General features: G+C 37.0%; 1 protein-coding gene across 1 annotated transcript; it reads left to right on the forward strand.

Moving 5' to 3' along the window:
- Positions 1-7,294: 7,294 nt before the first annotated feature.
- Positions 7,295-8,597, forward strand: LOC149380838 (uncharacterized). The gene is made up of 2 exons (XM_089601218.1): positions 7,295-7,321; positions 8,121-8,597. Exons 1-2 carry the CDS (start codon positions 7,295-7,297, stop codon positions 8,595-8,597), a joined length of 504 nt encoding a protein of 167 aa, XP_089457344.1.
- Positions 8,598-17,450: the final 8,853 nt, after the last annotated feature.

Genomic DNA, 17,450 nt, shown 5'->3' on the forward strand with positions numbered 1-17,450 from the left:
ACTAAATGAACGGTTATCAGCATAACTATCAGCACGTGGGTCTGATCAACCCACATTTCAGATAATTTAAACACTATATAAGGACATCAAGAAGGTGAAAAAATGGAAGATCTCTTTTTTTTTTACAATGGCTATGTTTCTCATCTATCATCAGCACCTTCAACATTTATTTATTATTCTACTTGTAACTAGATTCGTTTATTATATGGATAATCCAACCTAACTGTTCATGTAGTCGGCATGTTGTAATCATAATATTCTAGTCGGTATGCCCTATTTGGCATACAATATCTGGTCGGCATATCCTTTTCCGTTTATATGGGTTTTCACTGAGACAAATGTTGTATCTATTTCTTGACATCAATATTTTGTCACTAGAAGAAGTGCATATTGTAGAGAAGTATAAAGAAAAGAAGCAAATGGCCACCAACAAGATTGGAGAAATGACTCTATGAAGAACAAGGGAGAAAAAAAATTATAAATTGGTAGTCCATGCAGAAAAAATAAAGAAAAAATCGTAAAATTCCAAAAAATCATAACGAAAATCCATTAAGGATTTTCAAAGTGAAAATTTGAAAAAAAAAAAAAAAAAACAAATACGCCTGACTCATCAGAAGATCAAGAAGGCAATGCAAAGTGGCTTAGTAGGTCAACACCGTAAAATTAAACGTCTATATCGAGTAATCATGTAATTTATGTACTTTGTTATATATTCACATACATGAAGTAAAATAGATGATTAACAAAGTTAAAAATTTCATATTTTAACAATTCTTTTAAAAAAATATATAAATAACTAAAAATCCAAATATTTGATATACGATAAACGAAATGTACTGCGAAATGTACTGTAAGTGTCTACTCATAATGAATGAGTAGAAGACGCCAAAGTAAAATTTCACGAAATAGACAGCAAATTATATTCGGCGGTCTGTGTTTGGTGTATCACGGATAAAAGAGACTCGGAAAATTATTCGTGAATAAAAAGTCTCTACTCAAAATGAATGAGTAGACGACGCATAGGTGAAATTTCACGAATAAGTCACAAAGTCTATCCGGCAGACTCTATTTGGCATGTCACGGACAAAAGAGACTCGAAACAAACTTCATTAATAGAAAGTCTCTACTCAAAATGAATGAGTAGAAGATGCTTAGGTGAAATTTCACGAATAAGAAAAGAAAAAAAAAGTCTATCGGGTTGTCTCTATTCGCATATCACGGATAAAATAGAATTGGAAGAAATTTCATAAATAGAAAGACTCTGCTCAAAATGAATACGTAGAAGATGCCTAAGTGAACTTTCAAACATAAGACATAATTATATTTGTCAGACTCTATTCGGAGTATCACGGATAAAAGAGACTCAGAAGCAGTTTCATTAATATAAAGTCTCTACTCAAAGTGGATGAGTAGAAGATGCCTAAGTAAAATTTCACAAATAAGAAAAAATATTCTATTTCTCGGTCTCTGTTCGGCATATCACGAATGAATGAGAATCATAAGAAATTTCATGAATAGAAAGTCTCTACTCAAAATGAATGAGCAGAAGGTACCCAGGTGAAATTTCACGAATATGACAATAAATTCTATTCGGCGTATCAAGGATAAAAGAGACTCGAAAGGAATTTAATGAATAGAAAGTCTCTACTCAAAATGAATGAGTAGAAGACGCCTAGGTCAAATTTCACGAATAAGACAACAAAGTCTATTTAGGAGTCTCTGTTCAGCGTATCACAGATACAAGAGACTCTGAAGAAATTTCATTAATAAAAAGTCTATACTCAAAATGAATGAGCAGAAGATGCCTAGGTGAAATTTCACGAATATGACAATAAATTCTATTCGGCGTATCAAGGATAAAAGAGACTCGAAAGGAATTTAATAAATAGAAAGTCTCTACTCAAAATGAATGAGTAGAAGACGCCTAGGTCAAATTTCACGAATAAGACAACAAAGTCTATTTAGGAGTCTCTGTTCGGCGTATCACAGATACAAGAGACTCTGAAGAAATTTCATTAATAAAAAGTCTCTACTCAAAATGAGTGAGTAGAAGACACCTACGTAAAATTTCACGAATGAGAAAAAAAGAGTCTATTGGGCAGTCTCTATTCGGCGTATCACGAATAAAAGAGACTAGGAAGAAATTTCATGAATACAAAGTTTCGATTCAAAATGACTGAGTAGAAGACGCCTAAGTGAAATTTCACAAATAAGACAAAAAAAAAAGTATACTCGACGGTCTCTATTCGGCGTATCACGGATAAAAAAGACTTGGAAGGAGTTTCATGAATATAACTTGTCTACTGAAAATGAATGAGTAGAAGACACCTAGGTTAAATTTCACGAATAAGAGAAGAAAATCTATCTGGCGGTCTCTGTTCAGCGTATGACGGATACTAGAGACTTAGAACAAATTTAATTAATAGAAAGTCTCTACTCAAAATGAATGAGTAGAAGATGCATAAGTGAAATTTTACTAATAAGACAAAAAAGTCTATTCGATAGTCTATTCGGCGTATCATAGATAAAAAGAAGCTCGGAAGAAATTTTATGAATACAAAGTTTCTACTCAAAATGAATGAGTAGAAAACGCCTAGATGAAATTTCACGAATAAGACAATAAAGTCTATTTGGCAGTCTCTATACGGCGTATCAAGGATAAACAAATGAGTAGAAGACACTTACGTAAAAATTTACGAATAAGATAAAAAAAAGTCTATTCGAAAGTCTCTGTTCGGCGTATCAATGACACCATAGACTTAGAAGACATTTCATGAATAGAACGTCTCTACTGAAAACGAATGAGTAGAATACACCTACTTAAAATTTCATGAGTTATATGTTTGTACTCATATGCTAAGAGTAGAAAAGACTTAGATAATAATTCAAATGACTCAAGTCGGGAACACAACAAAAGTTTTTTAGTAAAGCTATGAAATAATTTCTCACTATTTTTTTTACAAAACACTAAGAAACTGGAAGACAATGTTATATATAAGAGGAAAATATCACTAACGTGATACACCATACAACCAAATATATACCGAACATAAATGTTCATGACAAATCTGAATGAGAAACGAACATGATCATAAGTTGAGGTATGATAACCCCTGAATGGAACAGAGAATGTTGAAGAATTTAGCGATTACTTAATGACTAATCAAAATAGAATGTTTACAATAGCCACGTAAACTTCAGATAACCTCCAATTGGCCACATAAGTCAGACAGTTATCAAAATAACTCCTACCCACACACGAAATGAACGATTATCAGCATAACCGTCAGAACGTTGGTCTGATCAACTCACGTTCAAAATAATTTAAGCACTATATAAGGACATCAAGAAGGTGAAAAACGAACGATCTCATTTTTCTTATAATGACTATGCTTCTCATTTATCATATGCACCTTTTAACATATATTTATTATTTTTCTTGAATTAGATTCGTTTATTATACAAATAATCCAACCTAACTCTTCATGTAGTCGGCATATTCTATTCGAAATATTAGTCGAGGTGTATTGTTCGACATACATGGTTGGCTTATCTTTTTCGACGTATATGAATTTTTATTCAGAAAAATGTTGTATATATCTTTTCACATTAAAGACACTAAAATTCTGATCGTTTCTACACTCATCATTTACTTTAGGGTCCATTAAGAAAATAGTCAACTTATACGTTTGGCATTGCTAAATAGCCAACGTTTGGTAAATCTTAGGTAAATAGTCATTTTCATGTATTTACATATGTAACTCTTAGATAAATAATCACCTCCATATATTAGGCCACGTCGTTATTTACGACTATTTACCTAAAATTTATCAAACTTTGATTATTTAGCAATGTCAAACGTTTAGGTCGGATATTTTACTAATTTTTTGTTTATTTTTTGAAGACACCTCAATCCTTCCGCTAAGCAGTAAGGCTCCGTTTGGAACCCGGAAAATAAGAGAGAAAGTGAAAATTATAGAGAAAATGAAAATGCGAGAGAAAATAATAGAAAAAGTCAAAATTCTAATTGTGTTAGGAAGTTATGGAAAATATGAGAGAAAATTGACGGGAAAGTAACGATGAGACCAGGGACAGAGCTAACTCAGATTAAGAGTGGGCCCCCCCTCAAAAAAAAATTTATTTACATTTTTTGCCCATTTCTAAAAAGTTTTACATTTTTTACCCTAAAAAATTTACACTTTTGACCCTTTTTTTTTTAAAAAAATTCATTTTTACCATGAATTTTTTTAATTAGCCACCCTTAAATTTTTTTTATTTACATTTTTTGCCCATTTTTAAAAAGTTTTACATTTTTACCCTAAAAAATTTACACTTTTGACTCATTTTTTTTAAAAAAATTCATTTTTATCATGAATTTTTTTAATTAGCCCCCCTCAAATATATTTTTTTTTACATTTTTTGCCCATTTTTAAAAAGTTTTACATTTTTTACCTTAAAAAATTTACACTTTTGACTAATTTTATAAAAAAAAAATTCATTTTTACCATGAATTTTTTTTTTTAATTAGCCCCTCTAAATAATTTTTTTCAAATAAGCCCTCCTATTTAGCTTTTCTGGCTTGGTCCCTGGACGAGACACAAATGTGATTCCCTCATAGAAAAATTTGGAGAGATTCTCATTTTCCATTTGATTTTCAAAGGAAAATGAAATCCTCATTTTAGTTATACACTTTTCATCGCATTTTCCATCATATTTTTTTTTCCACCTTAATTTTCTCAATCCAAACAACCAAAGTAAAACATGAGGGATTTCCATTTTCCTTTTCCTCCTATTTTCCGGGTTCCAAATAAAGCCTAAAGGAGATTGTGATATATAGGGACACTCTCGTAGACTTGTTTAGTAATCAACAGGTGGTTTGAACTCTTACCACCAAAAGTAAATTTCTACATGGACAAATTGGTAATATATATATATATATATATATATATATATATATATATATATATATATATATATATATATATATATAAGTGTGGAGTGCTGGTACACCAACATAACCTCTTGTTTTGTGGTCACATGAAAAATACTGTTCAAAGGAATATAATGACAAGCATTTGTATAATGACAACTAATTGGCCAAATAATTGAGCATTTGAAAAGTAAAAGTGACTTAGGTTTTTGTTTTTTTTTTACCCCTTTTTTGGGAGCCGAAGCCTTGAGAAACATTTGATTGAGCTAAGGGATCGAACTATCTTTTTTATTTTATCGCTACGGACGATATATATATATATATATATATATATATATATATATATATATATATATATATATATATATATATATATATATATAGAGGAGAACAATAAGTAAACAGATAATGCATTTGTTTACCAAGTTCTATCGATGAAAATAGCAGTATAATATTGTATTTTATTTACTTTTTTTTATTACTTATTCGAATTAATATATAACAGGAATGTGATTTTAACAATTTGCTCATTATGTATATATGATACAGTGGAGGGAAGATCCTGAAAAAAAAAAAAAAAAAAAAAAAAAAAAAAAAAAATTACCTCTATATTGCGGTCTTTAAAGTTATGATTTTTTTTTTCTTCTTCTTTGGATTGGATGGGAATAAGAGGATTGATTGCGAGGCCCCACGGATATTAGCTTTTAAAATGATGTGAGAAAGTAACAAAAGCAGAAAACAGTTATCAGTCAATGTTTTCCATATGATCTGTTGGGTGTTTCCATGTAAAGTGTTGGGATAGATACTCATAAAATTTAATGTAATAGATTACTTTGACACCATCATGTATTAATATCCTTTGATCACCAACAGTGTGTATATGATGTTGATGTTCAGGGTAAACTTGCATACTAGAAATCCAGCTGAATTTTATCATAGCCAGGAAAGTATAGTATTACGGAAGGGGAAAAAAAAAACCATTCGATAAGAAGCCTAGGTTTAATAGACGCTCATCAACCAATCCCAGATTCATTTTTTTTATATTGTTTTTCAAAATATTAACTAACTGAGCCACCAAAACAAAAACAAAGAGAATTTCTAAGTAGCCAATCTCTTATAAATTTTAAGTAAATATCTATAATAATTATGTGACAGGATATGGATGATTTATGGTTTTCAAGTTTGCTTCTTTGTATATTTACGTGCATTTACGTTTGAATTTAAAAATTTACTAGCCATTATTACGTTCCATTAGTTTTAAATCCCTGAATATTAACATTCAGTTCGCAATAGTTGTGTAAATAGTGTAAATAGTTAAATAACAGTTACAACATGTATGAAAAATGGTGTACTTTTTTTTTTTTTTTTTATCTATTAGTAATAATAAAATAATAATTTATTAGCAGTTAATTCTTGAATTCTTGTATTAATGGCATACATGTTAGCAAGTTGAGTTTTATAATATGGGAAGAAACCTAAATTTAAAAGGTTGACTGCAAAAATGTTAATAAAATACGCATTATTAACATGTAAGAAAAAATATATAACTGTAAATAGTCGTTTATAATTGCTCGAATAAATATAAATTTTAATTAATAATGTGTAATAACACTTAGCGGGAAGTTGGATAGGGTATTTCTCTCAATTTACGCGTGTAAATAATAGTTCATAGCTATTTACAAAAAACTTATCAAAAGTTGGCCAAATGGCAAAGCGTAAAGTTAAATATGACTATATATCTACTGGACACTTTTTTTAGGAACTCAACCCCAAATTCGTAATCGTCAAATTCTCGAGAGTTAAAAAAAAAAGAATATAGCAACTATATTCTAATTGTTCTCAAAAAGATAATGTCAATTTTTTTTTTCCTTTTATTCGTGATAGTTCGCATTCGTTTTGATTAATTGATTTTGAGCTAAAAAGCACATGTTATGAAAACCCAGAGCCAAAACACATACGATATAATATTTGAGTTTCGACACAACATGAGTGAACACGAATAGCCAGGATTTCTTGTCAGGATTGATAGTAACAATTTCTTCTTCTGGTGCTCCCAGGTTCTTGGGCATGACCTAGAAGGTTTCCTCAATGGATCAATAACTAGTCCACCTCAATTTCTTGAGAATGAAGACATGATCTGACTAAGAAGAAAATGGCAATCTGAGCTAAACAAAATCAAATTCGATGAAAAACTCGGCAATCAAGAATTTTCGATTAGGAATTGCATAGATCATATCTCAATGTCCTAGTTCAGGGCCTAAGGTTTTGAATCAATGTTGGGCCACATTGTAAGGTATGCCAATTCCATGCTGTTGTTACGTTATATGTTGGCTTTATTTTTTTTAGTGCAAGTTGTATGGAAAGATGTCGGTCTTCATGCTCCAGCTTCTGGTAATACATCATTCCTCCTGTGCGCAGATAGTTTTTTTTCTGGCAAGTTTCCAATTTTTCCAGATTGCCTCGTTGGTGACTTTATTGCGTGATATTCTTGTGAGAATGGGTAAGGAAACCCTAGATACACTTCCAGGTTTGTACAGTTGCTATGAAAGCCATGCGCTTCCCCCTTAGCAGCCTCGACGCCTTTTAAAAATACTTAGAGCTCCTGGACGTGCAAGACTGGCGGATTGAGAGACTTTGTGTTTTTTCAAGCGCGGTGTCATTCACCAAATACTATTCCAGAAGATTGAGTGTTTGAGTGATTTGGGTTATGTATTTACGTGATTGAAGACTCACGTGCATTTGAAGACTGAAGTCATCCGAGCATAGGCGGTTGCTCGAAGAGTGGAATTGAGGAGGATCTCAAATTCAGGGGGAGTCCCTGGTCTAGGTATTCACTTGTGGTAATAGTTATTAGGGCCTTGATTTTGTGTTGTAATCATATAAGACCTTTCTTGTACTATTGACTACTATATAGTGAAATCATTTCCACTAGCAGAGTGCCCCCAGACGTAGGTGATATTGCACTGAACTGGGTAACCATATTGTGTGTCGTTTATTTATCGCACTATTTGTTGTTTATCCATTATCTGTGTTCAAGCAAGTTGTCCGACACATTGTCAACACATTGTGTGCGACATCTTGTCCTTGTGACTAATAAGAATTTCAATTGGTATCAGAGCAGGCACCTAGATCCTTGGGTGGTTTCCTGGGTATTTTATTCTGATTACCAGATATGGATAGTTCCAGATAGGGAGGCTCGGTCAATCGTCCTCCAGTCCTTGATGGAACCAATTATGGTTACTGGAAAGCTCGTATGAGCGCGTTTATGAAATCCCTCGACAACCGAACTTGGAAGGCTGTGATCCATGGTTGGGAAGCTCCAATCTCTGCCGATGACAAAGAAGCTGTGACTGGTCTCAAACCCGAGAAGGACTGGAGTCCTACTGAAGATGAGGCGGCTATGGGTAATTCTCGTGCACTAAATGCTATTTTTAACGGGGTTGATAAAAATGTGTTCAGGCTTATAAACACCTGCACGAGTGCCAAAGAAGCTTGGGAAATTTTGGCTGTCGCCTATGAGGGAACCACTAAAGTTCGAGAGCAGAAGCTCCAGTATCTCACTACAAATTTTGAAGCTCTCACTATGCTTGAAGATGAATCTGTTGCTGACTTCAATGTGCGTATTCGGGATCTTGCCAACGAATCCACTCTCTCGGCAAACCTATGACCGATGAAGATCTTTTCAGGAAAACCCTGAGAGCCTTAAGCCCAAGATTCAAAATGAAGATCACGGCGATAGAAGAAGTCCATGACCTTAAGACGCTAAAGTTTGATGAATTTATGGGATCCCTCATGACCTTCGAGCTATCTCTTCCCAAGATGGAGAAGAAACACAAAGGAATGGCTCTCAAAAGCTCTATTCATGATCAGAATGAGCAGGTATACTCTGATTCTGATAATGAAATTGATGATACTATTGCTATGCTGGCCAAAAACTATAGCAGGGTTATGAAGAGATTCAACTAGATGACTGGGAAGAATGCCTCGCAAGATGTCAAAGACAACTTTCAGCAAAGATTCCAGAAGAATGGAAACCCTCACAAAAACGGCAGAAGTGGTGAACGCACTGGAAAAGGCAAAGGTATTCAGTGTCATGAGTGTGAAGGCGTTGGGAATATTCAGAAAGAGTGTCCCAACTTCCTAAAAAGGCATAAAAAAGGATACAACGCCACTTTATCTTATGAGGAAGAAGAAGACAGTGACTCAGATTAGATAAGCAATTTTGTTGCCTTCACAGCCTCTATTCCTACTCATAATCTTGAATCTATTGACGAATCTACTGAATCCTCAAAGAAATTTGTTACTGATGATGAACTATCTGATGACACTATTAATGATGCTTATAATGTTTTACATACTAAATGGGTTAAAGAGTCTTAGGTTCTTGACAAGCAGAGTGCACTCATTCTCTTTCTTACGGAAGACAAGACAAGGCTCTTAGAAACCATTGTTGATCTAAAGCGTGAAGTAAGCCGCTTAAAATGGGAGCTAGACCAGATGACTAAATCCGTCAGGATGTTGAACTCTAGCACCGACAGTCTTGATAAAATCCTAACTATTGAAAAACCTGCAAAGAACATGAAGGGGCTTGGTTATACTCATGGTGCTTCCACGTCTCAAACTACCTTTGTTCCCCAAAAGCCCGCTACCTTTCATAATCAACATCAGCGACATCCTCATGGACCAACCAGGTTTCTTGTCAACAGACCTTGTTGGGTATGCCATCATTTTGGTCGAATGGGTCATATTCGGCCTTTCTGCTATCGCCTATATGGGAGGAATCTTCTTCACCATCAATCCTCCCACAGGCGTGCTCTACCTCACCATCAACCCTCTTCCCGTATGGAATGAAGAGTGAAAGATGTATCCTATCGTGCCAATATTGCCTACACATCTCTGAGTGCCTCCACCGGTGACGACTGGTATTTTTATAGTGGTTGTTCTCGCCACATGACTGGTGTTCATGCTTTCATGACCAACATAAAACCTTACTCTAATTGCAATGTTACCTTCGGTGATGGAGTGAAAGCCAAGATTATTGGTAAAGGTCAGCTCAACTATCTTGATATGTCTTGTTTAACTGAGGCTTTACTAGTGGAAGGTCTTACTGCTAATCTTATCAGTATCAGTCAACTCTGTGACTTGAACTTACGCGTCAATTTTACTCTTGATAAGTGTGTTGTGATAAATGAGAAACAGGATGACCTTATGAAAGGAACCAGGTCTCGAGACAATTGCTACATGTGGTCCCCAGTCACAAACACTCAGGTCAACAAGTGTCTTGTGTCCAAGGTGGACAAAGCCAAGCTATGACATCAAAAGCTTGGTCATTTGAATCTCAGGAGCATGCAGAAAATTGTATCTGAGAAGGCCATTGTCGGTGTCCCTGATTTGAAGATTGTTGAAGGAAGAATCTGTGGTGAATGTCAAATTGGAAAACAAGTCAAGAAGTCACACAAGATGGTACTGCAACATTTTACCACCTCGCGTGTTCTCTTCATATGGATCTAATGGGGCCAATGCAAGTCGAAAGTCTTGGAGGGAAGAGATACGTGTTCGTGTGTGTAGATGACTTCTCCAGGTATACTTGGGTTGATTTTATCCATGAGAAATCTGACACTTTTGCTGTTTTTGAGGCTTTATCCAAGCAAGTTTAGAGAGAAAAATGAGAAAGCATTGGCAAAGTGGTCAGAATCCGGAGTGACCATGGGAGGGAATTTGAGAATATAAGCTTTACTAACTTTTGTACTGCAAAGGGAATAACTCGTGAATTCTCTGCCCCCATCACACCACAACAAAATGGGATTGTGGAAAGGAAAAATCGAACCCTTCAGGAAATGGCTAGAGTGATGATGCTGGCCAAAGACATTCCTCTTCACTTCTGAGCTGAAGCTCTCAACACGGCTTGCCATATTCATAATAGAGTAACTATTCGTCCAGGTACTACTATCACTCACTATGAAATATGAAGGGGGAGAAAGCCAAATGTTAAGTACTTCCATGTCTTTGGCTCGGTGTATTATATTCTTGCTGATAGGGACCCCCGACGCAAGTTCGATTCTAAAAGTGATGAAGGTATCTTTCTTGGGTACTCTAGAAACAGTCGGGCCTATCGTGTCTTTAATAAACGCACTAAGTCTATGATGGAATCCATAAATGTAGTGGTTAATGATGATTATGATGATTCTAAAAGTGCTAATGATGAAGATGAAATGTTTCCTAGTAACACAGATGTCAGGACAGATGTTGGTAACAAAGTAAATGACATTGTTCCTGACAAAGAGCTTTCCCCCTCGCAAGAACAAAGAATTCCTGCCAGAAGAATCCAGAAAATCACCCTGCTCATGAGGTGATTGGTGACATTGGTGAAGGTATGCACACTCGCCCAAAAGCGCCTGTAAATTATCGGGAGATGATTGGTAATCTCTGCTTTGTCTCTAAGATTGAATCTAAGAATGTGAATGAGGCTATTGATGATGAATACTAGATTACTGCTATGCAAGAAGAACTTGTTCAGTTTGAAAGGAATGAAGTCTGGGAGTTAGTTCCTAAACCTGACAATGTTAATGTTATTGGAACTAAGTTGATTTTTAAAAATAAATCTTATGAGCATGGCAATATAACTCGAAACAAAGCTAGACTTGTGGCACAGGGTTATACGCAGGTGGGAGGTGTGGATTTTGATGAAACCTTTGCCCCTGTTGCTCGACTTGAAGCTATCAGACTCTTGCTTGGCATCTCTTGTCATCTCCATTTCAAACTTTTCCAAATGGATGTTAAAAGTGCTTTCCTCAATGGGTACTTGAATGAAGAAGTCTATGTTGCCCAACCTAAAGGTTTTGTAGATCCCAGCGCGCCCCAACATGTCTACGTGCTTAGAAAGGCTCTCTACAGTCTTAAGCAGGCACCTCGGGCATGGTATGAAAGACTAACTCAGTTTCTTGTGCGGAATGGTTATACTAGAGGTGGAGTTGATAAAACTTTGTTCATAAAGAAGGAGGATGGCAACCTCATGATTGCTCAAATCTATGTTGACGATATTGTCTTTGGAGGAATGACGAACAAGATGATGGATCTTTTTGTGCGACAAATGCAGTCTGAATTCGAAATGAGTATGGTTGGTGAGCTTAACTTTTTCTTGGGCTTTCAGATCAGACAGATGAATGATGGTATTTTCATCTCTCAAAGTAAATATGCTAAAAACATTGTGAAGAAGTTTGGTTTGGAAAAGTCTTCTCACAAGCGGACTCCCGCCGTTACTCATGTTAAAGTCACTAAGGATGAGCTTGGTGAATCTGTTTATCAAAGCCTATACAGAAGTATCATTGGTAGTCTTCTCTATCTTACTGCCAGTCGGCCTGACATAGCATATTCTGTTGGGGTTTGTGCTCGTTATCAAGCTAATCCCAAAGCTAGTCATTTGTCTCAAGCCAAGCGCATTGTGAGGTACATTTCGGGAACTGCTGAGTTTGGTCTTCTATACACCTTTGATACCTCATCTACTCTTGTGGGATATTGTGATGCTGACTGGGCAGGTAGCACTGTTGATATAAGAAGCACCTCTGGTGGATGTTTCTATTTGGGAAACAATCTTATTTCCTAGTTCAGCAAAAAAGCAAAACTACATTTCCTTATCCACAGCTGAGTCAGAATACATTGCAGCCAGAAGCAGTTACACTCAGCTACTTTGGATGAAATAGATGTTTGCTGAATATGGTGTCGGACAAGATGTCATGACATTATTCTGCGACAATATCAGTGCCATAAATAATTCAAAGAATCCGGTCCAACATAGTAAGACAAAGCACATTGAAATCAGGTACCATTTCATTCGGGATCTAGTGGAAGATAAGAAGATCAAACTCGAATATATTCACACTAAAAAACAGCTTGCAGACATCTTTACAAAGGCCCTGGATGTGAACAGGTTTGAAAGTCTCAGATCCTCCCTAGGATTATGTGTTATTGAACAATAGCAATTACTGAGATATGGAGAGATGGTTATTTGTGTTTTTTCTCTCCCATTTGATAATTTGTCTCTGTTTTATGCTACACTATTTTACATAGGTATATGTTCATGGGCCCATTTGTCTGGTTGGCCCATTCGACTGTTTTGTCGGGCTAAAATGCCACTTATTCTGAGTTTGGGCTTGAGATGGATCAAGGCCCAGTTTATTATTCGGCATCGTTTTGATATTCATCAGCTCATCACGCATGCAACTGACGGTTTATTTCTCGAGGAAGACAGGGAAGTTAACTCTTTTTCGAATTTCGCTACTGCATTCTCTCCTGTTTTCTTGCCCTATTCTCTCACAAATTCTTTGAATTGGGTAACTTCTACCTTCTCTGACAGTTATTTCTGTGGTGGTTATCTTAATTTCGCTATGATGGGTACAAGAAGCAGCATAAACACCACGAGGATAGAGAAGAATGAAGAGACTAAGATGAAGTCGAAGAATGTCGCTAAGAAAGGAGCTGGGCTTGAACCAGAAAGCAACAAGCACGGAGTTCGGGTCCGTGGAATGCGACCCAGTAATCGCGCCGATGGTCCAGCCGGAGGTGCTATTGCTGGGTCGACTGTTCCGCCTGCAAACCCTTCCCTTACCGCCACTAGAAAGGCCATGATCAAGAAAGCCGCTCTTTCAATCACTGACATCACCATTGAAATCAGTTACAGTAGCGCTTCTGACAGGAGAGAGGATGTTAGTGTCACTTCAATGGAAGAAACCCACACAAGTGGCTCCCCTCTTGAAAGCCCTCACACGATGGTTCAAGGTAATCCTGATTCCTTAATTCCTTCTGAAGAGAACCCTAGGGACAATGATGTTCTGGAATCCCTCCTTGATGAACAAGAACCCCCACATAATGATGTGATTGGGGGAATTTTGGGTCTGGGGCAAGATGTTGTGAAGGATGTCCCGACTTCCTCTGCACAGATGGACAAGGATAAAAGTGATGAGAGGCAAGATGTTGGAGAGGATGTTCTTACCTCTCTGAAGAAGAAAGCTCAGAATGATGATGACATATGTATTGCTACTCTTCTGTCTAAGAAGAGGAAGAAGAATAGAAAGATCATGGAGGAAGTTGAGACTGTTGCTCCCATCAAGGAAAAGAAGAAGAAAAAGGTTAAGGTCGGCATGATTAAGAAAAGAGGGAAAAAGCCTGCTGAGGCTCTTATGCCTATTGATGACGAGCCCATTGAGGCTGAAGAACAGGAACCTGTGATATCTCTTGGGATTGGGAACAAGAGATCTGTGGGAGGTCAAAAGCTTCCAAAGAATGTCCCTGCTGCTCCCGTGGACAATGTCTCTTTTCATAAGGAAGATGGTGTTCTTAAGTGGAGATTTGTGTATCACCGAGCCATCTTTCCTGAGAAGGAATTGTTTGCTGAGGCTCAAAAGATTGATGTCATCATGGAACTCCTTCACGATGCTGAGATGCTCAAGACAGTCACCAACATTGGTGTCTACTACCCAACTCTGGTGAAGTAATTTATTGTCAACCTCGCTTCTTCCTTTGATGTTCCTGATGATGCTGAGTTGAGGAAGGTCTATGTTAGAGGACATTGTTTTGAGATCTCCCCGGATGTTATCAATGATTTTCTTGGTCGAGGAAAAATTATCAATGCTGATCGTGTTCCTTCTCTGGACGTCATTGCTAGAGACATCACTGGTGATGAAACTAAAGTTTGGCCTTCCAAGGGGTTTTCCAAGGGAACATTACCTTCTTCTACTGCCAAGTACTCAGTTCTCTATCGCATCGGCATCGCTAACTGGGCTCCTTCTTCTCATGGGTCTAGCATCAAGGTAGAGCTGGCTAGCCTGATCTACCAGATAGGTACTCGCTCTTCCTTTGATTTTGGAGATTTTGTTTTTGATCATTTGGCAAAACATGCCAAATCTTATGCCATGAAGCTACCCATTGGGTTCCCATCCATCATCACTGGCATTCTTCTTAAGCAAAACAAGAATATTATGAGTAGCATGGATGTGGCAGGGAAAAGGCCAGGTGTTCTTACCATCAGTCACAAGCTTTTCGAAGGGAAGCATGCTCGTGATCTTGTTAAACCTTCTTTCGCGACATCTGTCGCCTCTGGTAGCTCTGTGAAGTTAGGTCCTGTTCCTGAAGAAGTTCATAGGAATGTATTGAAAGAGCTCCGTGAGGAGATTGACTTCCTCAAGAAGACCATCGAGACTCTCTCTCGCATGAGGTCCATTTGTGAAGGTCTTTTTCGCGACTTAACTGCTTCTCCTGGCAATGATGATGTGGCCACCACTCGTTCCGGTCAAAACAGTGATGCTGCTGTTTCTGAAAGCAATGAAGACAGTGAAGGGAACGACAACAGTGACTCAGATGGCCTCAGTGATGAAAGTGATGATGACTCCGCCCAACCTTCTGCTCATTAGTTCCGTTAGTCTATGGTTTGTAACCCTTGAACCTTATTTGTTTTGATTGTTGATGTTGTGTGCTTCGGATGGAACTCTTTGACAGCCTGTGTGTGTTTATCTTCAGTTGCTTCTCTGATTCTTCAAGACTATGTTCAGACTCTTGTTTTTGGTATATCGTTTGTTTGCTTCAGTTCTCTCGTATATGCTCAGACTGGTTGCTATTTTTCCTCCCTCTATCTTGGTCGATCCTTGCCTTTGGTATGTTTTTGAGGCAATCAGGGGGAGAGGCGTCATGAGGGTCATTTATTTTGACGCTCTTCTCTGGTCATGATGCTTGTTTGAGAACTGATCTAGAAGTGCTTGCCTAAAAAATAGCCAAAGGGGGAGATTGTTGTTACGTTATATGTTAGCTTTATTTTTTAGTGCAAGTTGTATGGAAAGATGTTGGTCTTCATGCTCCAGCTTCTGGTAAGACATCTTTCCTCATGTGCGCAGACAGTTTTTTTCTGGCAAGTTTCCGGTTTTGCCAGATTGCCTCGCTGGTGACTTTATTGCGTGATATTCTTGCGAGAATAGGTAAGGAAACTCTAGATACACTTCCAGGTTTGTACAGTTGCTATAAAAGCCATGCGCTTCCCCCTTAGCAGCCTTGATGCTTTTTCAAAATACTTAGAGCTCCTAGACGTGCAAGACTGGCAGATTGGGAGGCTTTGTGTTTTGTCAAGAGCGGTGTCATTCACCAAATACTATTCCCGAAGATTGAATGTTTGAGTGATTTGGGTTCTGTGTTTACATGATTGAAGACTCACGTGCATTTGAAGACTGAAGTCATCCGAGCATAGACGGTTGCTCGAAAATTGGAATTGAGGAGGATCTCAAATTCAGGGGGAGTCCCTGGTCTAGGTATTCACTTGTGGTAATAGTTACTAGGGCCTTGATTTTGTGTTGTAATCATATACTTCCTTGTACTATTGACTACTATATAGTGAAATCCTTTCCACTGGCAGAGTGCCCCCAGATGTAGGTGATATTGCACCGAACTGGATAACCATATTGTGTGTCGTTTACTTATCGCACTATTTGTTGTTTATCCATTATCTGTGTTCAAGCAAGTTGTCCGACACATTGTCAACACATTGTGTGCGACATCTTGCCGTTGTGACTAATCAGAATTTCACATGCAAATATGGTTGGTCCTTCATCAAATTTTTCAAATGCCTATACAACTTTAGATGATTCAAACAGGAGCACTTATCATTAGTGGATTCTACATGAAAGTTAGAGGATTCTCCGATAATCTCGCCTCAATAGGACATGTGGTAAGTGATTGCAAACTTTTCCTCTCCATGCTCAAATGCAAAATTGAATTTAGTGGTAGGGATATCGACAACCAGGCATGATTCAATTTCTATTGTTGAAGCTCAATTTTTTCTACTATGCCACAAAATGTGTCTCGGACAGCAAAACATACACCATGATGTGAGTCGAACTTGTTCATGCCTTTAAAAATGTTGCGGAGAATGGAGAACAAGCTCATCCAAATTATATCTATCATGGTTGGACTAGTTGTAAAATTTGTTATATGGCGGTTGCGAAAACAGGCATGTCTATCGAATCTACACCAAATACTTGTTGGTTGGGTTTTACCATGACCTGCAGTGAGCGCTAACACTGCCTCTCTAACTGCTCAATCCACTACTCTTATCATTGATTAAGAGACAGTTGACGACCTTGCTTATTACATTGATGGTGGTACAATCAATTGCATCACTCTAGTTTATTTACTCAATTTGATCTTTGAGCCGACAAAGTAAAGGAGTAGATGATCGTTGATAATGATAACTCAATCCGTATCCTAGAGATTGAAAATTCCAATTGATGCAAAACAAATTCCTTTCGTTTTCAATCATATCCTTCATATGCTCTAGATTACAAATAACCGTGCATTAGTTCACTAAGGATAATGATATCATAGTTGAGTTCGCGTATGGTAATTATTTGATCAAGTATAAGAAGACGAGGCTTGTCCTTCTTATCGGGACCTCATGAATGATATATGCATCGGTAGGATCACTCAAAGCTTAGAACTACAAGGAGAAAAAGAAGGCTAATTTAAAATTGACAACCTTGAT

The sequence above is a fragment of the Urtica dioica genome, chromosome 11 (assembly GCF_054948205.1).
Source record: "Urtica dioica subsp. dioica isolate 48M chromosome 11, U.dioica_male_clone48M_v1_H2, whole genome shotgun sequence".
In the NCBI taxonomy this organism is placed as follows: Eukaryota; Viridiplantae; Streptophyta; class Magnoliopsida; order Rosales; family Urticaceae; genus Urtica; species Urtica dioica.

What these genes read in the sequence shown, in the direction of transcription:
- LOC149380838 (XM_089601218.1), top strand. Translation starts at nt 7,295, where the DNA reads ATGTCGGTCTTCATGCTCCAGCTTCTG. An exon ending in TCTTCATGCTCCAGCTTCTG is followed by an intron (nt 7,322 to 8,120) that starts GTAATACATCAT and finishes AGTTCCAGATAG; the next exon opens with GGAGGCTCGGTCAATCGTCC.